This window comes from Lindgomyces ingoldianus (genome assembly GCF_010093535.1).
Source record: "Lindgomyces ingoldianus strain ATCC 200398 unplaced genomic scaffold BDR25scaffold_38, whole genome shotgun sequence".
Taxonomy (NCBI): domain Eukaryota; kingdom Fungi; phylum Ascomycota; class Dothideomycetes; order Pleosporales; family Lindgomycetaceae; genus Lindgomyces; species Lindgomyces ingoldianus.
The window spans coordinates 643,181-668,944 of NW_022985199.1; the positions used below are offsets into that span (position 1 = coordinate 643,181).

Consider the following 25,764-nt stretch of genomic DNA (forward strand, 5'->3'; position numbering starts at 1 on the left):
CACTTCGGGAAGCCGGAGTAACGCTTCTAAGCTTAGCGCATACGAAAATGTATTGTTGAACAGCTTCGAGTGTCTTGAGGAGTTCTTGGCCTCTCGAACTCAGTTCAGAGCTGCTATTGTGTCGCGGTTGTTCGAGATTCATCTTGCTATAACAAATCCCAGTCGCCCCTACCAGGTACAATATCCATCAATCTTCCTAGCACCGAGCGTACTTCTTCGACGCCACCTTTCACTCATCACCACTAAAATGCCGAACCAATCCACCTCTTTCCCTCCTGAAATAAAATCTCAACTCCAGCTACTCATCTCTGCAAACCACATCCTCCACTACCACGGCCTAGTGGACGCATTCGGCCACATCTCCATCCGCCACCCCTTGAATCCCAATCACTACATCATTGCATCCTACAATCCTGGAGCTCCGGCTCTAGTCTCCTCCTTTGCCCACTTTATCGAATATCGCGTCTCTGACTCCTCGCCCCTGGACCAAGACGCGCCTCGAGGGTACAGCGAACGGTACATTCATAGCGAGATATTTAAACGGTTCCCAAGGGTCATGTGCGTTGTGCATTCACATTCCGAGGCTGTAATTCCGTTTATGACTGCGGGAGTGCAGATTCGGCCTGTTTTCCACATGGCTGGGTTTCTGGGGAAGGACGGTCCACCGACGTTTGATGTCACGAGGACATACCAGGATCTGGAGTCGAGAAAAATTTCACATTCCCCAGATATGCTAATTAAAACTGAGCACCTTGGGGCGAAACTGGCTGAGACTTTCGACGTGCAGGATAGGGCTTTCGGAGATGTGAGCGTGGAAAGGGAAGTAGAAGCCCGGCCTGTTGTTTTACAGCACAAGCACGGTTTTACGTGTGTGGGCGATAGCATTCAAAATGCTGTGTATCGAGCTATTTATTTGCAGAAGAACTGCGCTTTGTTAAAGAACGCGTTGGATCTTCAGAGTGTGAAGAGAGCTAGCGCGGCAGATATCAGTTTTCTGACGGAAGAAGAGGCAAAGGGCTGCGCAAAGATGAATGAAATGACAGCGGATAAAGCGTTCAGACTGTGGCTGAGAGAAGTGGAAGTGAATCCATTGTACAGGAATGAGGAGGGTGTACCAAAAGATTTGCCTGTTGGGGGTATGAAGGACTAAAGAAAGAGGAGGATAGGACACTGGAAAACCAAGACAACCAAGACAACCAAGAAAATCGAAAGGCCCAAGAGATCAGCGTAGAATCGTATGTTGAATATTTCAAAAATGGATATCATCAATATATACCCAAGAATGTAAATGCTTATTCTAAACCTACTCCTGCATCTCAACCACCTTCCGCATATCCTCAACATCTCTCTTCTTAAACTCAATCCCTGCGCCACCCTCGCACCCGCTGATGGGGCCGAAATACGACAAATGGGCGTTCACATCAAATTTCGTATCCTTCTCATTTCCATCATGATTATTAGTTCCCATGAACACCGTTATATCGTTTGCAGTCGGCATGGCATCATTGCCAGAGGAGATGTAGTATTCAGGGGAAACGTGGCGGAAGCCGATGAGCCATGGTGGGAGCTTTGGCACGGGATCGTTTTTGTGGGTGACGCGGAACGAGGAGCCGTGCGAGGTCGATGTCATGAAGTTTGCGAGGCCTGAGAGGCCGACTCGGGGAGAGCCGTAGGTGTACTAGCTTAATCTTTAATTCTTTTCTTGTTTGCGCAGATTCGAGGCTGGGCTAGAGGAGAAATAAGAGGAAAGGGCACTTACAAGATCGACGTTCACGCCCTGGCTTCTGAGTACTCCTGCTGCTAAACTTGCCACCGCGCCTCCAAGACTATGGCCCGTAGCCACGACTTTAAAATCGGGGTACTGCTGTCTGGCCGTAGCAACCACCTTCATGACCCCGGCTTCAGCTTCCCTCCACGAGTTCCAGAATCCAGTTGCAGCGTCACAGCCATCGCAAATGCTAGTCCCGGTAGTGGGAAAGTCGAGATTGGCAAGCCAATTGCGAACGGAGCGCGATCCACGGAAAGAGATTACGATGAGTTTGTTTGTGGTGTCTGTTGCGACGAAGCCGGTTGTATCCGTTTTGAGGGAGCTGGGAATTGTTAGATGGACCTACACCTGGAGAGGCTTTGAAGAGCTATGAAATTCCGCAAAGGAAAGTAATAGGTACTTACTTCTCAAACTCAGTAAGTGTACTTGTATTCGCGCTCTCTACTTGCGGGCAATTCCCTTGAGCGCAAGTAATCTTGGTATTCGGGGAGTTATTGTTTGATGCACAGTATGCAGCCGCTGAGTACTGAGAGAAGAAAACTAATTGGTTGAGAAGGTCTGCAGAGATTGCTACTACACATGAGCTTTCGTAAGGCTAGGCAAGTTGAGGAACATAGTTGGATGAATAGACAGGCTTCAGGAACAAGACTCAAGTGAGAGGATGAGACAAAACATACCTCTCTTCTCCACATCTACAGGTGCCGCATACACCACGCCAATCCACCCAAGCACGAGCACCAACAACCTTAACGGGTATCTTGACTTTGACGACATTGCAATAGCCTGGTAACTATCTTCAACTTTCCATAAAAGAACAACCAATACCAAAGGACTGACACGGAAAGGACAGTATACAGAAGGAGCAGCGTCTGCACCAACTCGTCTTAGAGCTAAAGAACAGAATCAAAGAGCTGCTCCCATCCATCATATAAGAACCACCCACCTACCAACTTGTCACACCCCAACTCCGCCCAACCCTGTCCCAGCCTGGGCAAGCAAGTGCTGAAGGGGTCAGCATGCAACTCGCAGATTAACCCACCACCACACCACATTCTCCTTCTAAACATAGTCGACTTCCTGTTTGGAAGAGCAACTCCAAAACAAGCCACGAGGCCGCAAACCGCCTAAACCACAATGATCCCTTACCTAGGTGCCCGGCTGTGCATTGCATGAACTCCCGCCCGCCAGCTGACCTGCAAATCCATGGCATCTAGGGTGGGATGTCATGTTGTCAGGCGCCCGCTGACATGCCAGCGGCAATCCAAGCCCAATTCTGAAAAGCACGTTTCGTTGAAACCCGGTCTCAGCACTTACGCGCCTGTAGCTCCACAGGATGAACAGTTCTCGTTGCAAGAGGTTCCATGGAGGCTTGAAAATCTGGGTTATCTCGAAACCATTTAGCGCTTCACAGACAGAAATGGCGAGCGGGGCGTCTTTGGTTGAACTGTTGGAGGTGTGGTTGAAGATCGTCGCTCGCTTCCCACAGCCCAGCCTTGGTGGCGATGTAGCCCCTGTTCCTGAAGGCTGCCACACCCATAGCCACATAGATGCTCGATGCACCAATCAGATCACTGCGCTGTCATGGAGGATGAGGGATCGTGCTGTATGACTTCGGGGCCGTGTTTTCAATGCTTCTAAATCGGCACACGAGCGGAAATTGAGCGTTTGAAAACTCGAGGCCGGAGTCCTAAGCTTTGTACATAGCATACTCAGCTGCTTCTTTGGGAGCTTGCGCTCTGTCGCTCGTTCGCATTCCTCGGTCTGCCTGAGCTGAGGCTTCTTCTGCACTGACAATAGCCACTTTGTCAATATCAATAGCTTCACAACGCAGGCATGCGAAACAGGAAATTACACCGTGGAAAGTAACTCAAAGCAGCAGTAACTTCCCATCTCATTACCATCTCTCAATTCATACAAGAGAGTTTACCCCGCAAGTCTGGAATCCCGACAACACCGATGCATTTCCAGCCCCGTGATCCGATTTCTCTATTCGAGTAGTTGTGTATAAAAAGTACCGCGGTATCTCAACTTCTCATGCACGATCTGGTTGGTCCGGAACGCTTCTAGAATAGTGCAAATGTATGCGATAAGACGGCATCTTTAGACCGGGTACCTGCAATTGGGCTCTGCTGCGAACACGCTTGACCAGAATCAAGAAATTCAGAAATCTCAAAGATGTCACGCGTGCAGGAGAGCCCAGACAAAAGCGGTGCGGAATGCAGCTTGAAGATGCATGCCGAGCAAAGAAGTGCGCACCCTAGCAAATCGCCATGGAGATACATAAAGAACCGGAAAGGCTGGCAAATGATTTGTTCAGGAAATGTTGCTTTGATATCAGTGGGCTAGAGAGGCTACATATATACTTCTATGAACTTATCCTAACTCGCAGGATTCGTTGACACTCACAGGTTGCCGGAATCCGGGATGGATTTGAATGATGGGTGGATGGTTGGGGTATTTCGTGCGAAGGGCCATTGACATTCGTGATCTAGCGGGACAAACCTTATACGGTTATAAGATGCAGGCTGCTCTCTGTTGTAGATGCATCTAGACTCTACCTACAGCCGCGATGGCGTGGAAATAACTGCGCTATACTGGTGGGGATTAAGAGAGAGTACACGGGTTTACTCCGGTGGTTCGAAGGGCTTGACGAGCATTTCGCTGAACCTGAAAACGAATGGTCAGTAGCCACCACAACATCCGGGGAGGATATCTCGCATAAATGAAAATTAAATAAGGGACTTACTTCTCCAACCTGTCTTTCCCTCTCACCTCCTCGACCAGCAACGGCATCTTGACCACATTAAACTCATCATAAAGCTCCTCGATCTGATCCAAATACTTCTTCTGCATCTTCCGTCTCGCATTGCACTGCTCGCACGGATTATCCTTCTTCGGAAACAGCAGCTGATTGACCACGATGGCGTGCGTGTCGATCTCATAGCTATTCAACTCCTGAATCATGCGCTCTGTTTCGTACAAGCTCAGGAACTCGGGGATGCAGACACACACGAAGGTCGTGAGATCTGCGTCCTTGAACTGGCCGTTCACTTCAGAGATTGTAGCGCGAAGCGACTCCATCTTCTCGACAAGTTCGTCGATGTTCTGGCCGTTGGGGAGCCGGCCGCCGCCGCCAAGGAATGAGTTCAACATGGGTCCGAATTGGCGTGAGAGCTGTGAGACTTTGGCGAGCGCCTTCTCCATGACGGTTGGGAATTGCAGGAAGCGGAGCGTGTGGCCGGTCGGGGCGGTATCGAAGATGATGACTTCGTACGAGAGCGACTTGACTTGCTTGAGGACTTCGGCGAAGGACATGGCTTCGTCGACACCGGGTATCTGTTCGCACATAGACTGTTAACATCCGTAGTGTCTTTTAGACGGCTCCAGAGGAGTCTTGAACTCACACTAAACGCCAAATCCTGCATCATATTGCCCATCCCTCCCAGCCCCGCCATCGCATCCTCGGCACCCTCTCCTCCAGCGGCCAAAAGATCCTGAATGCTCCCGTTCGGATCAATCTCCATAGCACTCAGATTGTCAAAGCCGTCTACTAGTCGCGCGTCCTTGCCAAATTTCTGATTAAAGGCATCGCTGAGATTGTGGGCCGGGTCCGTTGATATCAGTAGTACCGATTTCCGGTGCTTCGCCAGCTGGATTGCGAGAGAGCACGATGTCGTCGTCTTGCCTACGCCACCCTTCCCGCCCACGAATATCCAGCGGAGCGTCTTTTGATCTAGTACGGCTTGGAGCGTGGGCTCCATGACATCGTCGTCAAGGACGACGGCTGTGTTTGTCATGTTGGCGGTGGGAGTTGGAGTTGTGTGGGGGGAACAAAAGAGGGCAGGTGCGCTTCGCTCCTGTTTTGATCCTTTTGGGGGTGACTCGCACTGGTAGAAGGTTCGCGAATATTCGCAAGCCTGAGCTCGACGTTGGGTCTCGCGTACTTGGGCTAGAAAGGCTAGTGAATAGAAGGATGCAATATGTGTGAACAGGAGGGTGTAGGAGGAGTGAATACGAAGCAAAGGTGTGTGTAGCAAGGCGTAGGTCGACTGGTCGAGCGCGGTTGAGGCTCAAAGTTATTCCGCCTTGAATGCGTGGCAGCGTCATTGCAAAGGTCACCGTGCGTCACCGCCCCGCCACACTGTGGCGCTTGGGACGCGAATCCCAATGCCAATGCCAATGCCATAATCGACATTCCCACCACATCACGTGTATCTATGCGTCTGTCGATGAATTACATTCACCCTTAGTGTTATCATATGATCGCTAAGACAGAAAACCTACACCTAAGACTCTTGACATGAAGAAAACCACCAGCATGCCTACACCCCTTGGGAAAAACTGTAGAAGCCTCGTCCAGGCTCATGCGTGCCCGCCGAACTAAATCCCACAATCGGAAAGGGTAAGACATTCCCAGCCTACACCTATCCATCTTACCATAACACGCCCAAACACCACGAACCCATGCTAACTCAGAACGTGTCAGAGTGAATACCGCACTACCAAGTCAATCAGCAACATGTAGCGACGAAGCATGTTTACTTTTTCTTGCCCTTGCCCTTTGCCTTGGATGGCGCAGAGCCATTGGAAACGACGCTGGTAGCTCGTGACGTCGTGGCAGATGTTGAACCGCCCTTGCCCTTGACCGTATCCAGTTGTTTGTTCTGTGGGAGATTAGTAAACAGATCGATGAAAGGCTAGTTCGGGCAATCTGACCTTGACCCCATTTTTAGCTTTCTTCTTCACAGGAAGCTCCTCTTCCTCTTCTTCGGTCTCTTCCTCCTCAAGTGCACGCTTGCCTTTGACACCATTCTTGCCATCGCCATCCCCAAGCTCCCTAACCACAGTCTGAATGAGCGTGTTGCATCGGCGACCAATTTCCTGAGGTGTTCGACTAAGGAAGAACCAGTCGAAGCGGAAGAGAGGTGACTCGCGAATCTCGTCACGGATCTTCTCATAGATAGCATCGCCTTCCACGCCGTGCTTATCAAGCATAACTAGCAAGAATCGGTCCTCCTCCTCCGTGTAGATTTTCTTGTTCGTCGTCGACACGGTGTATTTGATGACCAACTGTTGCAGTGGCATCCGGTACATGCTAATCTTCTTCCTAAGCAGGCGCTTCTTCTCCTCGCTATGGCGAACCTTTGCTTCCCCTTCTTCGACAACGTTGATATACTTTTGCCAATTATCGAGCGTCTTGTATTTCTTCCAGAAGACCTTCGCGTAGGCCTCGATTTCGTCGGCTTCTTTGCCGTCGACTTCCTCAGAGATGCCATCATAATTCTGGCGCCCGTACTTGGCCGACCCATTGAGAAACTGTTGGAAGTCTCGCTTGTTCCACTCAGGGAAGCCCTTCGCGATCAACCGCTCCTTCTCTTCCTTCTCTTCGTCAGTCAAAGGGGTTGCATTGTCAATCTCCTGTTGCGCCAGCTCCTGGTCAGCCTGTCGCATCTCCAGGTCTTCTTCGGGGCCGTCCGGTAGGGGTGCTTTAATATTATTCTCCTTTCGATACCAAGCAGTCTCTTTATCTTGTAGCTCCCCCAGCTTCTCTGGGAAAAACTGGTAGTCGTGGATGATAACTTGCTTGGGCGCACGCGGGATTCGAGGTTGCTTGCTCTCCGTCCTACCTCCTGTCATCAATGCTTGACGGTAATATTTATCCATGGAGTATCCAATCTCCTTCCGCTCACGTTTCGAAGGGTTAATCCAACTGATGCCGATATCTTTCTTCCTAGGCTGGAAAGTCTCCCCATTCCACTCATACGCAGAATCCGAGGTGAACTTCTGCAGATCGTCCAAGCCAAGTTTCTCGTACTTTGCGTTCAGCTCTGCAGTTCGCTCCTCACCGCGTCGTAGAATGGCGTCGATGTCATCCTCAGAGAGTTCTCCCGCTCCGGAAGCGAGACCAAGTGCGCCTTGGCTCTGGAAAACTTTTTCAGCACCATGTTGAATCATAGTGAGAAGCTCATCCTTTGATGCTGCATTCTTTACAGGTTGCTGTGCGCGACCCTGCTGAATGACTAGCTGATCAAGACGCAGTTTCTGTGCTGCACGCTCCAGGACTTTCTCCTCAATGGCATTCTCGGTAACGAATCGGAACACGACCACTTGCTTTGTTTGACCGATACGATGGGCTCGGTCCATGGCTTGCAAATCAGCCTGAGGGTTCCAGTCGCTATCGAAAAGAACAACGATGTCGGCGCTGGTCAGATTGATACCCAGACCACCAGCACGAGTCGTAAGAAGGAAGAGAAACTTCTCGGAACCTTCCTTATTGTACTCGTCAATTGCAGCAATACGATCTTCATGGGCAGTTGAACCGTCGATACGGGAGTACTGGTAGCCGCGCATGACGGAATAATCCTCCAGAATATCAAGCACACGACTCATCTGCGAAAAGATAAGAACCCTGCTACCTTGGGCTTTCATGCGCTTCAGAAGCTTATCAAGCATAACCATTTTGGCGGCGTTGTTGACCAAATGCTCATCGGTGGTATAAGGTGGACCGGGTTCAGCTCCTTCGAAGAGGTAAGGGTGGTTGCAGCATTTTCGAAGCTGCATGACGATGTTGAGAAGACGGGTCTTGGACTCCTTCTTGCCTGCAGCACCGTTGACGGCATCGATATCCTTCTCGAGGATCTTCTTGTACCATTTGACCTGCATGTCGGCCATGCCAATGTACAAGTTAACTTCTTTTTTCGGTAATAGCGACTTCTCGACATCGCTCTTCACACGACGGAGCAAGAATGGTCGGAGGACTTTGTGCAGCTGTTTGACGACAGTATCTGAATCCTCGCCTTGACTGGAAAACCATTCGTCGAAAGCCGCAGCGTCGCCGAAGACGTCGGGAAGAAGGAAGTTGAGAAGCGCCCAAAGCTCGTGCAGGTTATTCTGCAGTGGAGTACCGGTGATAAGCAGACGGTTTCGGGAGTTGAACAGCCGAATGATCTGAGCAAGTGACGATTCCTCATTCTTGATACGGTGCGCCTCGTCAATGATAATGTACTCCCAGGCAAACTTCTTCAGGTGGGACTTCTCGCGAAGAATCATCTCGTAACTCGTGATGCACACATCGAATTTCTCATCGACAAGTCGGTCGGCAATCAGCTCCGCGCGCTCATCCTTGGCCCCTTGTAGCACCAAAACATTCACTTCAGGAATCCACTTGCCAAATTCGCGCTTCCAGTTGTCCAAAGTTGATTTCGGCACGGCGACCAGATGGGGGCCCGTGATTCCTCCAATGAAGCGGAGATAGCCGATGAAGGAGATAGTTTGCAGCGTCTTTCCCAGACCCATCTCGTCGGCCAATATACCAGAAATACCATTCTCGTGGAGGGAGATGAGCCAGTTGAGACCAGCGACCTGGTAGTCTCGCATCGTGCCGTTTTTGATGTAGCCTGGAGACTCCCGGAACACAGTCTCATTGTGGCCACCTCGCTTCTCCTCCCGAACCAGCTCAGCATCTTCTTCCTGCTCCGTTTTGCGACGTCGCTCTGCGGCTGCACCTCCTTTTCGCGTCTTGCTGTTTTTCGCCTTCGCTTCATCCTCGGCATTCTGGCGGTCGATTTCAGCAAGAACATCCTTGATTCGCGGGTTTGGGTTCGTGTCGATGAAATGCCGGAAGAGGTCCGTGAGGCCTAACAGGTATCGAAATCGTCGAATTGTGTCATCTTCCTAGATGAGGGAGAAGGACGTCAGAAAACACGCTCCACAAATATTTTGCGACGGAAGAAATTGTACCAACCTTTGACGCGCCGAGACGGTCATGTTTCTTTCCGTATATGCTCTTGCGCATGTTGAAAACCTCCGACCGCCGCTTTCGGCCATCCGTTGGCGCTGCATCTCCAGCTACGCTGCTTGCTGTTGTGTTGGGGTTTGTGTCTGAGTCCTGATATTGAGTCAGTTCTGCGCCGCGCGTGGCGTGAATGGGCGATGGGGAGTCGCGAACCGTGTAGTCTGGGGTGTCCTGGTAGTACTACAATATACAACGTTAGCCTGAAGTTCGAAAGAAACACTTGCGCCGTATCCAGTAATTCGTCAGACTTGGTCTCGCCGCTGGGGGAGAGTAGGCAACGCACTCACCGTGAACTTGCTGAAACCATTGGTAGATGCGTTCTGCTCCTGCATTTCTACGTCCTCATTAGTAGAAACGTCGGCGGTAGACGGACCGTCCGAATCAATATTGCGAGTGCGCGAGGGCGCCATGTTGCCCGTTTGGGCTTTACACGGAGAATAGTCCGGTATAAAATCTCTGGGGAATTGTTGCAGGATAGAGGTTTCGATGGGAGACGCGACAGAAATGTAGTGTTGATGAGGGTGGTGGTCGCGTCGAGGCCGTGGCGGAGAGGGTGAGCGAGTGAGGGTTGGTGTGAAGGAGTGCAGAAAGATTAAGGAAAGCACGTCTCTGTTACTCTTGGCGCGTTGAGCACGGACTAGAATTGCCTATCACGTGCATCCCAGTCCTCTTTCGCCGCACTACGAACTCACCAGGTTGACCATGGTCCCCTTCAGTTTCGCCCAACAACGAAGCACCTAAGCACGAATCGCCTTCATGATACTCATTTAGTAAGGTTTTAGTAACGCGTGCAATTGAGGCGATATTCTCTATGACGTCATGGCTAGTGAATATCTCAATGGGTGTTGAGGAGCAGGGCAAGCTTTTTGGCACCGCTAGTATCAATCCCATTAAACGTGTTGTCCAAGAGAAGACTTGATTAAAAATTAATAGTTTCGAGTATCTCCGAAAGGATATCTCACCTCTTCTTCCTACCACTTCTTTAAGCCGCCCACATGGTACTGTACAGTCAAAAGCAGAGTTGCAAATTGCTGCTTGTCCTTCCTAATCTATCTTAATGTTTAATTGGCATACTACCAATTTCTCTTCCATAACTGATAGATTGCGCTTGACAGCATATCCATTCTTGCGGGTAGGCTGATTTATGATAACTAGGAAGCGTGGCCTAGGGATCGCGTGGTCATAAGATACAAAGCGACACATGAATCCAAATGGGTATCTTCGAAGGTAATCCACAAACTTAATCTCATCCCCATGCTCAAACATAATCGCTCCTGCCTTCTAAAATAACACTCAAACCTCACCCAGCACAACCTCCCAAGCAACATCCCCATCCCACCACCCCAATCTTCTAACCCTCCTCTCGGTCACACAAACCGCAAAGTACCATCTAATGCTCTCCCAATTCTTTTGCATATCCTGCAACATCATCACCGAACAAATATGCACTTGCCGATTCGCCGTCACCAACATATGGATCCTACTGGAAGGCGGTACGGAAGTCTGTTGTTGTGCGGAAGGACGACGGGAGAGGTAAGATAAGGAGAAGAGAGCAGTGTGGAGCCGTGGTTTGAGGGAGAGGAGTGTTGGGGAGGGCAGTAGCAGGGTTAGCATGTGTTGGAAGAAGATAGGATGCAGAGGGACTACCCGAATGTAACCAGCGGCTAACTCGAAAACCCCCCACCCCAAACTTTCATTATCTAATTCCCCAGTACCCAACACCATCCCGAACACCTCTTTCGTCGTATCCCACTGCATTCCAAAGGCCTTCAGATTTCCCCTGCCAGCCCCTCAGGCTGCTCAGAGCGAATGGCATCCTGGGCAGCAGAAAACGAACGCGCGTAGTCCTTACCTGTGGCAACTGTATAGTCACTGGTATTAAGAATGGGAGCTCGTGAGAATATGCTGGAAGAGAGTGTGTGGTATGAAACGTGAGCCACAACTAGCCTTTCGCTGGCGTGGAGAAAGAGGTAGAAACGTGATATCGGGTCCATGTGCGATGGCCTTTCGATGATAATTGTAGAATAGGATGGATGGGGAGGAGTAGGGGACTCAAGAGAAGGCGGGGGAGCTAGGATGTCTTCCTGATGTCGAGGTGGATGGGGTATATGCAAAGAGGATATCGGTACTTCTTCATACAATGATGTGACTAAGTTGTCCACAGGGAATGGGGTTATCGAGATTCATTTCAGCACTGGAGATACCTTGCCAGCTCCACCGGCTTGAGTAGTTTGGTTCTATTCACGAAGGGGCGAAGTCGTGAAGTCTTCGGGAGAGAGGGTAGCTAGTGTGTCTTCACCTGACGCAGCTGGTGATGGATCATCGCGCGTTTGAGAAGCCGAATCGTCTTCAGTCTGCAGAGCTTGACTCTGATCAGAAATCGTATACCCAGAAGACACATCGGCAGTGGAGGTCGAAGCAGCGTTGATGTGGTTAGAGATCCTACGTGGGTGTCTAAATATCGAGTAGAAGGTGAAAGGTATGGGGGTTGCTGGAGAGGTAGAGATCAGAGGAAGAGGGTGTCGTGGTGGTGTGTTCGAAAATACGAGGATTGCGCCGTTCCGTTTGGTGTGCTTGGAGGAGTGAATGCACGGCGTGAGGTTGAAAAGGCGGTGGTGAAATAGTCGGTTTGTTGTGGGGAAGACAACATGTCGAATCTGAGCGATATAGGAAATTGGGTATTTTATCCTTTACTAATAGGCGTGAAAGCAACAATGTCAGCGGAAATTCCACTACTGTGAAGGCGGTGGCGGTCTGCATAGAACATGACCGTATCAACGCACCCTTCATGACACCCGACCTTATTTAACTACCTCTTGAGAAGCCGCATACGTGCAAGGAACCCATTCCCAGATAGCCCTCAACCCTTCTCACAGTCCCTCATGAACTCCACCAGCAACCCATTGAACTCCTCCGGCTTCTCCCAGAATGGCGAATGCAGCAATCCTTCCATCCGGAAACACTTCCCCTTCCAAAGCCTCTTCCACTTAATTTCATCCAGATAGTCTAGATTGACAAACGGTTCATCCGCACCGTTGACCACCGCAACCACTGTGCCGTCCTCCTCCTCTACGACTTTCCGCTGGTCAACTCCAACACCATGATTGAAGGCGTGCCACATCAAATATCTAGCTTTCCCGTCGGCCCTCCGCACCGCATCTTCCATCCAGGATTCAAACGGTGGACCAGTGACACAGCGAGAAAATTCAATGATTTCCTCCTCTGAGAGGTCTTTCTGGGCTGCGGCCGAGACATGCGCGTCCTGGCTCTTGAACCCGTGATGGGTTTGCTCGACACCAAGTGCGGGAGGTGAACCAACAATCATGAGGCCTCTAAGAGCGCCTTTTGGAAGCAGCGGGATCATCTCGATGCCGATGTGGCCACCCAAACTCCAGCCGAGGACAACAACCTGGTTGATGGAGAGATGTTGAAGTATTTCAACGGCGAGGTCGGCGTAGCCTCTCATCGAGTATGTTCTCTTGGGGTTTGGGGCATCAGACGAGGCACCGTGGCCGGGGAGGTCGAAAGTAATGATTCGCCATGAGGAGAGGAAGACAGGATCATTGAGGATGTGTTTGAAGATTTGAGAAGTAAAAGAGTTACCGTGGATAAGCAGAAGTGCCGGGGCTGAGTTCTTGAGGTTTGTGTCTCGGATTGAGATTAGCCCATGGCCAGTTTCGAGAGTGAAGTGCCCGTTTGGCATTTCGGGCTGCGTGCAGGGGTTAATAAAGATTTCGAGGGGTTGGCAGAGAGCAGATGGGAGTGACCGGGTGCGCCGGTGGAGAAGGTGGCAATATAGTTGAACTCAGATAGGCGTATGCAGCAAGAAGGGATGGAGGGAAGGCGCATTGGGCGTAACTAGCGACCAAAACTCAAAAGAGCCATGGAGCGCACGCGCTGCTGCACTTCCTTCCCTCTGCATCCAACTCAGATACCAAGGTGAAGAATCAAGCACTTACTGTGGCACTTATTAACTCTAATCTTGACATCACGCAAAGCCCTGTAGAGGTAATGTCAAATGCTTTGTCGGCAGTAGGTCTTATGATCCTGCTTTGGTGTTGAAGTGACGAATACAAGACGACATGATCGACATTGAGAAATGCAAGCTGCCCCACTTGTTCACTCAGCTACCGTGCGACGGTAAAGCGATGCACTCAGAAGTGGAAAACACTCATAGGTTTGGTTCTAATCTATTACCTGTCACAGGCCTAATGTTTCAAAGACTAGATTTAGTGGACTAGGTGTGTCCAAGCATAATGGTATTAAATCACGTGAGCATTAGGTAACCTAGGAATGGGCCGATTTTGGTAGTTCCCACGGGTGTACAGATGTCGTCCCCTCACTCCTCTTCGTCCTCGTCGTCTTCGTCGTCTTCGTCGTCTTCGTCGTCTTCGTCGTCCTCTGCATCGGATATCTCCTCACCTAGTTCTTTGAGCCGTTTCTGCTATTTATTAGCACTTGAACTGGTATCCTTTACTCCAGAACACTTACCTTATCTCTTGTCCTCTTCTCCTCAAGATCCCCGAGAACAACAAATAGATCATCCAATTCAGTCTGTGCGGCAAACCTCGCCTCTTCTTTTTCCTTGACACTCGCCTCGGCCTTGCGTAGCTTCTCTTCCGCGTCCTTGGCCTTCCATGTCAGATCCTGCGTCTTTGTCTTCAGTTGCTGATTCTCCGCTCTTGCCTTTTCTATAGAATCCTGTAACGTTTCTTTTTCTGCCTTTAGCTGTTTGATCTGATCCTGGCTGTTTCGAAGATTAACCTCGAGATTACTGATCGTTTCCCGTACAATGGCGATTTCGTCTTTCGTTCTCCTCTGTGTCTGCTCGAATCCACGGATGGTTTCGAGGGCTTCCAGTCGCGCTTCGTGTGCTGAACTAAGTCGGCGCTCAAGGTCTACACGGGCTTTGTTGGCCTCGTGTAACCTCTCTTCATATTCTTGTTTTGTTTTGGCAACAGCCATGGCCCCTTCCTTCACAGACTGCTGTATCTTGTTGTTCAGTGCCGCGACCTGCAAGTTGTATTTGTTTTCCAAATCTAATGTTGCTTGGCGGTGTTCACGTTCAAGCTTTTTCGTTTCCGTATCGTGATTCTTGTGGAGGTCATCGTTGATACGCTTTATTGTGTTGAGCTGTGTAAGGGCCGACTCTTGCGACTTACGATGGTCAGCTTGTGCTTGATTCAGCCTTTGTTCCGTCGTTAGAAGCTCTGACTGTATCTTTTCAATGGCCTGAATCTTCTCTTCGAGCTGACCCCGCAGCGAATCGACAAGATCTCGGTCAATACCGTCATGCGATTGGTGCTGTTCGAGTCCAGGGTCTCGGTCGATGGCGCGCGATAATCGGCTGAAATTGTCTTTGAGAAAATCTACAAAGGTCTCGTCGAAATATACTTCAGGGATGGGTGCACCATGCGCAGAGGCATCGTGATGAAGAACTTCAAAATCTCGCACAATGGGGTGGTGGCGTAGCTGCGTTATGGCATCGAGGTATTTCTCCCGACCTAGACGAGAAGTCAAGATAGGCTGAAGCTCGCGTCGAGGTATCGGGGAGTCCTTTGTGGAGAATTCGTAAATGATGCCTAAAAGTGCAGCACAGAGACCCTTGATGACAGTTTGATCATGACCTGGCTTCAAGCAGGTCTGTGCGAGGCTTTGGAGGCTGCTTGCTTCCCCGAGGAAATCGTTTACAGCTGCGGCGTCTTCAAAGAGCCACCCAGAGAGCAGCATCAGATAGGCAATGGAGACTCGGTCGTCCTCACCCAATTGCAGACTAGCTATCAGGTTTCCCGTAAGGGCTTGTATGCATGTCACCACTTCCTCGCCGCTCTCGGCGTCTCCCTCGGCGACCTGCATTAAGAGGCTTTTCGCTTCATGATCTTCGAAGATTAAATGAAAAACTAGGGTCGCTGCGAACCAAGTCCGATACGGATCGATTGTCTGGGAGCCTTGAGGTCCAGTAATTAGCGTTGTCAATACATTGGCCGTCTCATCCTGGCCTGAAAGATGGCCATCAATAGCTCTTCGAAGAAAGTGCAGTCGGATCTGGACATGGTTGAAGAAGTACGCTTTGATGCACTCGCATGCCGCGAACCGCGCGTCGAACAGATCGTTACTTGTGGGACTCAATGCAAGATCCAGTAGCGCGTTGATCACGTTGACAGCTGGGACTTCATGTGGTGATGTTGCCCCGTTGGTTTTCGCGTCGTGCTCAGTAATCGGCCGGACCTGCAGCTGGACAAAGCCTTCTTGAAGCCGATTGTTACCTCTAATCAAGTCGGCGCATGTGTTCAGTGCCTTGAGACAAATCAGTAATGCTACGGAAGGCTGCATACACGTAACTGACCTCGACTTTTATTGGAATCGCAGTTGAAGGATCGAAGGCCATGTTTAACACTTGCTGGAGGAGCCCGTGCTTTTGGAAAGCGTTCTGATTGGGCAGAGTGCTTGTGCTACCTGGGACTAAGAACATACGCAGGATGGCCAAAAGGCCCCATACATTCTTTTCGCTCTGGGGACTGACCCAATCATCGTCCCCAGTGTTTGCTCGCGCTTTCTTGTTTTTTGGGGCACCGGGTAGGAGTGCAGCAAACCTCGCCATGCCGCCTGTCTCCCGAAACGTGGTTTGATTTGAAGCATTGAACCGAACGAGATTTGCGAGTAATGACAAGCAATCCTGGACCACTATGCCTCCTTGGGTGAGGGATCCGTCAGCCTGGATCATGTTGAATATCCGCTCGAAGGCGTTCTCGAAGACGAATAGCTTCTGGAGCTCAGGTGAGGATTGTGAGAGGTCGTTGAGGAGCACGAGGCCAGCTGAATGGGAATGATATTAGCTATGTTGCCACCTCGACATGAACTCTCCATTGCGTACCATTATGCACTGCCTCTCTCGGGTCGTCCAGAGTCGCCACTAATCGCGGTGTCCCCAAAGGCGCTGTCAAGATGCATTCTTGGGTTCGTTCCGGCCTCGCACTGGATATGGCCTGTATCAATTGGAGGGAGTAAAGGCGGGAGTAGAAGTCGGGGGTTTCGAGGAGGTCAAGGAGGATAGTTATGTTATCTTGACGCTAGCATAAGCTCAGCACAGGGAGCGGGATGGGGTCAAGCACACTAACCTGAGTGAATTCGTCGGCAAGCCAGAGAGCGATTTCATCTGAGGCCTCAGGCTGGTTCGCGTTAGCAAGAGCCTAAGAGTCGGCGTGGGGGCATACACTGTGTTCGTTTGGGTTGAAGAGCATCATCAGCGTCTCCAGGACCACTTTGATAGTATCGACATCTTCAGCGTCCTTAGTCAGGCAAGCGATGAGGCCGCGAAGAGCGCCCGAGGCGACCGAGGCCGGATATTCTTTTGCAAAGCTGCGAAGCCCCAGGATGGCAGCGCGGCGGTCCTCGAGGAGGGTAGCACTAGCAAGACGGCTGCTCAAGGTGCTAATGGTGTCCGTGGCCGTCTGTTTGGCAGGGGCCTGGGCCTCGAGCATTCGCAGCATCGTGGAGTTTGGGGGTTGCGCTTGCTCACGGAATCATGGCGTGGCGGGAGGTAGATACGGAGTCTAAGGATTCACGTTGAGAGTCGGCGTCGTCGAGAGTAGGGATGACGGCATTGCCTAGACAGCGGGCCTCGCGGGGACAGCAAGCAAAGAAACGTGAGCTTCAGCACAGAGGTACACGTTGAGAAGAAATGCATCGAGGCATCTTACTGGCCGGGGCCTGCTGAATAAAGATGCAACACCATCCCTCTTCAGGCCTAGTCCATCGGCGCTGGAAAAACTCAGTCCCCGTCGCTAGTGCGTCTTGGCGATCGTCGCCTTGAAGAAGTTGTGCGCCTGTCCTCTGTCGCGCTCTTCCAAACCCATCAACAACAAACACCACCTCGGCAATCCGCACTGCTCCCTGGCCCTCGGCGCAGCCACGGACACTGCAACTTCAGGTGGTTGTTCCATCTCTGCCCGTCTCCACCCTCCCCTAGCAGACCCTCTGGCTCGCCTGTCTCACCACCCGCCAGAACTGCTCCCTTTCACTTGCCCATCACTCTCTTTGACTCCGCATCGCAGTCCTGGGACACATCGTGTACTGCGTCGCAATTAGACCTTCGCGTCAAGTGCTTGTGCCAGCCCCCGTTCTCCTTCCCTTCCACCGAGCTGCTTCTAGCTCTCTTCCCCGCCCTGTCGGTCGCTCAAGCCCATACTCTTCTCCCCTGAACCCACATCAAAAAATAAAAATATAAAAATACCCTCAACGAAGACTCGCATCGTCGAGCATCAGCCGTAGCCATGGGTGTTCCAGCCATGTTCCGCTGGCTTAGCCAGAAGTACCCAAAAATCGTCTCTCGAGTCATCGAAGACCACGCCAAAGAAGTCGACGGCCAGGTCATTCCTGTCGACTATACCAAACCAAACCCCAATGGCGAAGAGTTTGATAATCTGTATCTAGACATGAATGGCATCGTTCACCCTTGCACCCATCCCGAAGATGCTCCCGCGCCTAAGAACGAGGTCGAGATGATGGAAGCTATCTTTAAGTACACTGAGCGCGTAGTTGGCATGGTGCGCCCGCGCAAATTGTTATACCTTGCAGTCGATGGTGTCGCGCCCCGAGCGAAGATGAATCAGCAGCGCTCACGCCGATTCCGTGCCGCAAAGGAGGCCAAGGAGAAAGACGTCGACAAAGCCGAATTTGCCAAGATGCTGCGGGCTCAGCAGATCAGCAGGGGAGAAGACGTCACAGTCAACGACGACGACACAGCTGAAAAGACCTGGGACTCCAATGCCATTACGCCAGGCACCCCATTCATGCATCTTTTAGCCAAATCTCTCCAATACTGGTGCGCAAAGAAACTAAACACCGACCCAGCTTGGGCGAACATGAAAGTCATCATCTCAGATGCGTCTGTTCCCGGAGAGGGTGAACACAAGATCATGAACTTCATTCGATCTCAGCGTGCTATGCCGACCCACGATCCAAACACCCGCCATGTCATTTACGGCTTGGACGCTGATCTTATCATGCTCGGCCTAGCAACTCACGAGCCGCACTTTAAAGTTCTGAGAGAAGACGTCTTTTATGATGCCAAAAAGGACAAGGGTTGTTCCAAATGTGGTAGGAAAGATCATAACACCCAGATTTGTCCGTATCCCGATAATGCGGAGAAGGTCGACGAAGATGATCTTGACCAACCATCTGGCAAGCCATTCATCTGGCTCCATGTGAATGCCTTGCGCGAGTATCTAATCGCGGAGATGGACGCCCCAGGACGACGATTTACTTATGATCAAGAGCGTGCTCTTGACGACTGGGTTTTCATGTGTTTCTTTGTAGGAAATGATTTCTTACCACATCTTCCAAGTCTAGACATCCGAGACAAAGGTATCGACTTGCTGTTGGAGATCTGGCGCAATCTTGTCCCTACTATGGATGACTATATTACCCTCAACGGGTACCCTGACATGAAGCGTGTACAGCAAATAATGGAGGGTCTTGCCAGGCAAGAGGCGGGCATCTTCAAGAAGCGTAAAGAGGAAAATGATCGTCGAGACAAACGCCAAGCCGAGAGAGAAAATGGCAACAAGAGGGGCCGATATGATCACAATGGAAATTCCGGCCCGCCATTTAAGCGCGTAAAGGAGGACACTTCGACCTATCTGAACGCCGGAATACCGTTTTTCTCTCCACAAGACGCGCAGTCAAAGGAAGTCCGCAATGTCCACCAAGATATGATTGCAAGCAGGGGCCAGTCGAACAAAAGCGCTGCAGCCCAATTAAAGGCCATAATGAAAGCCAAGGCTGAAGGTTCCGCTAATGCTAGCCAAGAAGACGGCTCAGCATCGGCTGCAGACACTGCAGTGTCTCTTGGTAAGCGGAAAGCCGATGCTATCGAAGATTCCGACTCGGGCACGCCTGGTCGCAATACACCAATCCCCCATAGTTCGAGTGACCAAGAGAAAAAAATGCCGGAAGACACAATTAAGCTTTGGGAAGATGGGTACGAAGAGCGGTACTACGAGCAAAAGTTCCACGTGCAGCCTGATGATATGGAATTCCGCCACAAAGTTGCTCGGGCATATGCTGAGGGTTTGTGTTGGGTGCTGAGATACTATATGCAGGGCTGTCCGTCCTGGACATGGTACTACCCATACCACTACGCGCCCTTTGCCGCCGATTTCAAGGATATTGACAAGATGAAGGTCAAGTTCAAGCGTGGAAATGTATTCAAACCCTATGAACAATTGATGGGGGTTCTTCCGGCCGCATCAAATCACGCGATTCCAGAGCCTTTCCGCATTTTGATGTCTGACCCAGATAGTCCAATCGTGGACTTCTACCCTGAGGATTTCCCTATCGATCTCAACGGCAAGAAATTTGCTTGGCAAGGTGTCGCTATTCTTCCCTTCATCGATGAGAAGCGTCTGCTTGATGCCATGAACACGAAGTACCCTGAACTCTCTGCTCTCGAACATCAGCGCAACGAGACTGGGAAAGAAATCCTCATGTTTTCAAGTGAGCACAAGCTTACTGCAGCTATCGAGGATTCGTTCTATTCACGTAAGGCAGGAGACGTTACAGTACTGGCGCTTGATCCCAATGACAGTGACGCACTCCATGGCCACGTTGAGCCCTTCCCTGGATATGTCCCGAACAGCGTTCTTCTCCCGCCCTGGGAAGAATTTGATGAGTTTGCTCACCAGGCTGTTAACATGGACAAGATCGCTGAAGACATCTACGATAACGCAACGAGGGTGGCGTATGTGATGCCGCACGTTGATTCTAAGAACGCGCATAAGTCGGTTCTCCTCGATGGTGTCATACTCCCACCTAGGGTAGTGTCTGATGAAGAAGCTCGAAATGTTCGTAACTATCGCAGCCGGGGGTTTAATGGTCGCGGACGGGGCGATGGTCGTGGACGAGGTGGTGGCCGGGGAGGACCGCAGGGGTCATTCAATAGGTCATACAATAACAACAATAACGGCGGTTATAACAACAACAATTACAGCAACGACATGCCTCCGTCATTTCCATATGGCGATCCGCGCGCAGTTCCTAACTTCAATCCCCAAATGGGATCTGCCCCAAGGTGGGAGGGCCCTCCCGGTGTCAATCAGCGCAGCGGACTCAATGGCATGCCATCTCCAGCCGAGATTCTAGCTGCACCTCCAAGCTGGGGACCACCTCAATATGCTCCAGGCACCGGTGGATATGGAGGCAATGGTGGTGACAATTACCGACCAAATGATCATAGTGGATCATACACCCAACGTGGATACAATGGAAACGCCGGTCCTCCTGCCCGATACGGTGGACAAGCCGACCACGGAGGCGGAGGAGTTGGTGGATATGGTGGCTCTTACCAGAACAGCAACCAGGGATATCAAGGGCGCCAGAACAGCGGTTCGTATGGTCGCGGAGGCGGGAATGGTGGGAATGGTGGACGTGGTTCCTATGGCAGCAACCAGCGCTATCAAGGACGTGGAGGTCGGGGCAAAAACTACTGATCTAGAGGGTGGATTACCTTCCGTCTGTATATATTGACTACTGTGTTGCATGTTGGGTCAGGTACTGTACGATAGCTTACTTTATTCTGGCGTGGGTGTTAAAAAAAGGAGTGAGTATGCAAAAATTGTGAGAGGTGTATGCACCTCTCTGGGTGGTGGGGTTCGTAATTTGTAATAAATTTTTTTGGCATTTTTGCTTCTCGTGCAATATTGCTCATATAAAACCCCGGACTCTTTAACTAAATCAGCTGGCCTCCAGTTTAAGCTTGTCCATTGGCTCTAAGATCTTTTTATGACAAATTGTGGCTATTAGTTCTAGACATTGAAGCATCAGACTTTCTTTCTGGAAGAGCCACTGAAGCTGTAAATCCGACAAAGAGTAAGGGTCGGACGTACCCTCGTGCATCCTCCCTCCTCGCGTGGAGCCTGACCGAGACAATTAGGAGGGAGTTTTGCTTCATGTTGCTATTCCACCGAACAAGAAGGCTAATCTTTAAACTCTAACTACTCTAATCATGTTCCATGTCATGCCATGCCATAACATGCCTTATGTATACTGTGCATGCCGGAATCGCGGACATATGAACAGGGGAGAGTCTGCTCAAAATCTTCCAAGACAATGATGTAGACTCAAACAGGTGACTGAACTAGGTATCCTAGAAGCTATTCATGAAAGTCTTCGCTGTCAAAAATATTTCGTTCTTGACGGGAAACCAGTTGCCTTCATTATATTTAGTCCCTCCATTTCGGACGTAAGGCTCTCTATCATGATCTCCTAATCCCTTGAACAAACTTTGCTCAAGCTCGCTAGGTAGCACGTGCACTTAGGACAATCCTATTTTCTTCTCTAGTGGAATATTGTCTTCGGTCCTTTGATTTTGTTGGCATCTCCTATCTTTGATCAAATTTTGATCTATTCACGCTATTCGTGGCTTATTATCGCAGGAGTGCAGTAGTGTCCCTGAGTTTGAGCTAGAAGTTAGATTAAGAATGGAGGGTTGGCGAAATATGCCGCTATTGGTTAACCTATTATTTACTGAGTGTCTAGGGGGGGCGGTTCTTTAACATGTTCATGTCAGCGCCCGTCCCAATCCAAATTGCCTCCTAAATCTAGTGAATATCTTCAATGCTAGCAGCAATTCCGAAGCCCAAACGTAAAAGTGCAAGATGGACTACGCAACTAAGGAAACCGCATTCCTACATTGATGTACAAACATTTTTCTTATGAGCGGCGTCATAAAACCGCTTTCCAAAACAATTCATGGTAAAGGACATGAACGCTATCGTAAGAACCATTTTAATCCAGTATCCTAAGCACGGGGATGAAAAAAAAAAAAAACATTCAAAAGCTGCAGGTAAAAATGCTGTTCTAGGGAGAGAGTTACAACACCATATGTAAACAGCCTGATGCTCCTTGCAATCCCGGGAGGCGGTCGGCGAACTTACACAAGCATTTGAAATTTTAACTTATCCCTTTTGACAATTTCTGTTCTCTTATCCAAAAGCCCACCCCTATCCTAATTCACCCTTAGATACCTCCCTCTAAACCATTCTCGTCTCTCTTTGACTAGCTAGATGAGTGCTTCACATAATCTAGGCTCATCAAGCAAAACTTCAGTATAGTCTTAGGTATTCCGGGCGGTGGTGTTATGATCACTATTCCGAGGTGGTGAGCAAATACAATAACGCCTTCAGCTTAATGCTTCTCTGCCATAGCTAAGGTCAAGCAATTTGTTGCTAGATCTGAAGCCCAACGGATTATTCGGTAGATGGTGGTTAGAAATTTCCCAACGTAGTTGAGCTGCATGACGTGTTGAATTTGGGTGGCGAGAAACCCGCTGTGCTGAGAAATATAAGTGGTACTTCAACTTCAGGCAACCCAATATTATGTACACATTAAAATTTACTATAATTCTAGATAATCCATAGGATGTAACTACCCCTAAACATATAGGGCTTTACCTACCTAAAAATTGTGTTTACGTTGCCGCGTTTGCGTCTATTTTACAGAGAGCGTTGTTTTATAGGTAAACCAGGTTCCTTTACTACGGCACTATTATTAAGCTCTTGTTGCTTATAATACTTATCAAAGGTCATGGCTCGTGCTTAGAGTCTTAATACAACACTAAATGATTATCATTAGCCTTATGTCTGCTATAGCACGCAAATCCATGGAAGGTCACCACACATGTTAGTGCCTCTACTCGCGTATAATAGAAGCAATCACTAGTTCGGGCTGAGGAAGAACCAAGCCCGCCTTACATGATTATCATCACAGTTTACACAGTAACTTAGCTACCCTAGGTAGCTGTTAAGACTGTGGCTTTGTGGAGTCTTAGCAAGGAGGTAAATTTAAGCCCCGCATCCTTGTAGTTCAAGCTTGGCCATGCCTCTGGTCAGCCAACTTAACTCTCTGACGCCTATGGAATCGCCACATCGCAAGGGTATTACTGGGGCGGGTCGAACGTCCTCCCTGCTAGCCGTAGCAAAGCGCAGCCTTCGAACACGTGACTACTTGAAGAGAATATTGGTGTAAGGTGGCCGAAGTAGATGTTGTAATCTGATTAAGACCCTTACTGTGTTACATGACATCGATCTCAAAACTCACTTATCCCATTAGTCTATGCGCTAGCCTATTTTACACCCCTCCCTTTTATTGTATGCAGCATCTGAGAGCCTACCCTCGACCTTTCGAAACTATGCTCCAAAATGTACGTACTGAGCCCAGAGCAGTGGCCGCTTGCGGTATTCTTTGCTTTCCCGAACCTTCATAACCGCTTTGTGCAATGCTATTGCAGTAGCCCTATCGCCGTCCCTCCTCACAGCTCTATCTTGAACAAGTTCAGAGTAGAACGACTTCGCAATACTTACGCACACATTATCGTTAGACGGCCACAAACAACCAATTACATGTCGAAACCCGGCAACCTGAAACCCACTAACAACATGGAGCACTTCGTCCGAGAGCCTTATCGCTTGGTTCTGCGCAGTTGAACAGGCCGAGAGGTACGCAATCTCCGCCTGCGAGAGGTGGGCCTGAGATACGTCGCGAACGCTTAGGATGTCTTGCCTTGGCTCTTCAGTCGTTGTCCTAGCTGTTTGTAGTATCAAACCACTCCTAGACGGATCCACTAGATCTGACACCCCGTGGCAGGCGAAGTGGGCGATGTTGCATCTCTGCAGCTGGCCCATGGCGCTTGTGACGTCTGGGTACTCAAGGCTCTGCACGGATGCAGAAGGCCCCATAGCTGCTATAACCTCAGATCTCTCATCTCTAGTTCCTGGGAGATCATCCGCGCAAGGGGTTTTGGGCATGGTTACAACAACTACTCTCCAAGGATCACGACCAGATGGGATGTTGGTAGTTATATTAGCGCGCCCTTGGGCATATTCCAGGGCTTTGATTGTTGGCGTGTAGGATGAAATAACCCGGTAACATGCACTTTCTGATAACCCAGCAGAGAAATCACCGGCAGAATGAAAGGGGAAAGAGCTAGCGAGACCAGTTCCGATCCACCAGATCCTCGGTAAGTCATCTGCAGAAGGCTGCACGTAGTAGTGAAGCTCGTCCAACACATGCTTCACACATTCGCGCCACAACCACGACAAGAACTGAAAGTAGATTTTGTTTTTCCGACCTCTGTCTCTTAACGAAGTCGTCGTTAAGTCCTGTTTAATCCAGTCTTCGGCTTGGTGTGCACTTAAATTAGGAAGCGGGAGAACCTTAAATGCGTGAGCAGTAACAATAATGGCATCGCTCCTGAGGTTGGTAATATTTATAACAACGATGGTGCCCGCCTTGGAACAGCTCTGCATTTGTTTGGCAGTTAGGCTTTTATGAAACTGGTTGAACCCAGGGAGCTGCTGGATATCTTGTACACACTTCTCAAGCTTTGCGATTGCTTCCGTTCGGCTTGATGAAGCAACCGCCCGCGTACGATCATCCGTAATGTTCTTAGTGAGCTTATTTACCTCAAAGCAAAGACTTTCGTATTGTGCACACATCTCTGGATAGGCCGCCTTTAGTTTGGAGGTGTTACTTCGGTCATCTATAATAAGGCTAAGGATTACTCCTCGTCCTTGCTCTAATAGCTCTAAGGCTGCCTCGGGACCTTTTCCTGTGTGGAGAGCGAGAGAGCAGGCAGATGTAGCTAATCCAGAAAAGTGTGAGACAACGTACTGTTCGTCTTGATGGTCTAAGGATCTATTATGAAGGTAGGGCAGTAGATTAATGGCCTCTATTGAGATCTGGTAGGCACTTTTGAAGTCCTCTTGGATTTGAAGTAACTGAAGGGCCTGGGTGGAAGCGCGAACACGAACAAATGGAGTGGCGTTATTGCAATTAAAGGCTTGTTGGGTTACCCGAGTTGCCTCCTCGAGGTTCTCCATCTTCCCCGTGCGTTCATATCGGCTTTCGAGTTTGTTCCCTAGGTTGTTTAGGCAGGCTGCGAGATGTGGATGGTCGTCAGGCGTGACTTCGACTGCCTGGCGCGCCACTCGGATAGCCTCTTCGAGGTCCTCCATCTTCCCCGTGCGTTTATATCGGCTTTTGAGTTTGTTCCCCAGGTTGTTTAGCCTCCCTGCGAGGTCTGGATGGTCGTCAGGGGTGACTTCGACTGCCTGGCGCGCCACTCGGATGGCCTTTTCGAGGTCCTCCATCTTCCCCGTGCGTTCATATCGGCGGCCGAGTTTGTTCCCCAGGTTGTTTAGGC

General features: G+C 50.0%; 8 protein-coding genes across 8 annotated transcripts; 1 reads left to right on the forward strand and 7 right to left on the reverse strand.

The window, feature by feature from the left end:
• Positions 1 to 108: 108 nt before the first annotated feature.
• On the forward strand, positions 109 to 1,158 carry BDR25DRAFT_306703 (arad-like aldolase/epimerase). The gene has a single exon (XM_033690688.1). The coding sequence runs from the start codon at positions 248 to 250 to the stop codon at positions 1,148 to 1,150; it is 903 nt and encodes a 300-aa protein (XP_033542465.1). The 5' UTR covers positions 109 to 247; the 3' UTR covers positions 1,151 to 1,158.
• Positions 1,159 to 1,226: 68 nt separating this feature from the next.
• Positions 1,227 to 2,656, reverse strand: BDR25DRAFT_85556 (alpha/beta-hydrolase). Its single transcript, XM_033699154.1, has 4 exons — positions 2,446 to 2,656; positions 2,173 to 2,338; positions 1,760 to 2,090; positions 1,227 to 1,678 (listed from the first exon to the last, which is right to left on the reverse strand). Exons 1-4 carry the CDS (start codon positions 2,540 to 2,542, stop codon positions 1,304 to 1,306), a joined length of 969 nt encoding a protein of 322 aa, XP_033542466.1. The 5' UTR covers positions 2,543 to 2,656; the 3' UTR covers positions 1,227 to 1,303.
• Positions 2,657 to 4,084: 1,428 nt separating this feature from the next.
• BDR25DRAFT_295270 (ATPase get3) lies at positions 4,085 to 5,831 on the reverse strand. The gene is made up of 3 exons (XM_033688832.1): positions 5,173 to 5,831; positions 4,515 to 5,104; positions 4,085 to 4,435 (listed from the first exon to the last, which is right to left on the reverse strand). Exons 1-3 carry the CDS (start codon positions 5,563 to 5,565, stop codon positions 4,393 to 4,395), a joined length of 1,026 nt encoding a protein of 341 aa, XP_033542467.1. The 5' UTR covers positions 5,566 to 5,831; the 3' UTR covers positions 4,085 to 4,392.
• Positions 5,832 to 6,019: 188 nt separating this feature from the next.
• Positions 6,020 to 10,123, reverse strand: BDR25DRAFT_270325 (uncharacterized protein). Its single transcript, XM_033687203.1, has 5 exons — positions 9,851 to 10,123; positions 9,717 to 9,743; positions 9,513 to 9,656; positions 6,485 to 9,442; positions 6,020 to 6,432 (listed from the first exon to the last, which is right to left on the reverse strand). The coding sequence occupies exons 1-5, from the start codon at positions 9,971 to 9,973 to the stop codon at positions 6,307 to 6,309; spliced, it is 3,378 nt and encodes a 1,125-aa protein (XP_033542468.1). The 5' UTR covers positions 9,974 to 10,123; the 3' UTR covers positions 6,020 to 6,306.
• A 2,218-nt stretch (positions 10,124 to 12,341) lies between these two features.
• BDR25DRAFT_337007 (alpha/beta-hydrolase) lies at positions 12,342 to 13,613 on the reverse strand. The gene is made up of 2 exons (XM_033693155.1): positions 13,523 to 13,613; positions 12,342 to 13,272 (listed from the first exon to the last, which is right to left on the reverse strand). Exons 1-2 carry the CDS (start codon positions 13,550 to 13,552, stop codon positions 12,424 to 12,426), a joined length of 879 nt encoding a protein of 292 aa, XP_033542469.1. The 5' UTR covers positions 13,553 to 13,613; the 3' UTR covers positions 12,342 to 12,423.
• Positions 13,614 to 13,902: 289 nt separating this feature from the next.
• Positions 13,903 to 17,053, reverse strand: BDR25DRAFT_239230 (uncharacterized protein; the record flags this gene model as incomplete). Its single annotated transcript, XM_033685666.1, has 5 exons — positions 13,903 to 14,004; positions 14,055 to 15,860; positions 15,910 to 16,379; positions 16,438 to 16,633; positions 16,778 to 17,053. The coding sequence occupies 5 exons, from the start codon at positions 17,051 to 17,053 to the stop codon at positions 13,903 to 13,905; spliced, it is 2,850 nt and encodes a 949-aa protein (XP_033542470.1).
• A 4,097-nt stretch (positions 17,054 to 21,150) lies between these two features.
• On the reverse strand, positions 21,151 to 21,513 carry BDR25DRAFT_360562 (uncharacterized protein; the record flags this gene model as incomplete). Its single annotated transcript, XM_033696271.1, has 2 exons — positions 21,151 to 21,265; positions 21,350 to 21,513. 2 exons carry the CDS (start codon positions 21,511 to 21,513, stop codon positions 21,151 to 21,153), a joined length of 279 nt encoding a protein of 92 aa, XP_033542471.1.
• Positions 21,514 to 23,749: 2,236 nt separating this feature from the next.
• BDR25DRAFT_239619 (uncharacterized protein) lies at positions 23,750 to 25,762 on the reverse strand (the record flags this gene model as incomplete). Its single annotated transcript, XM_033685688.1, has 1 exon — positions 23,750 to 25,762. A coding segment is annotated over one exon (2,013 nt), but the record flags the coding sequence as incomplete, so codon positions are not given.
• Positions 25,763 to 25,764: the final 2 nt, after the last annotated feature.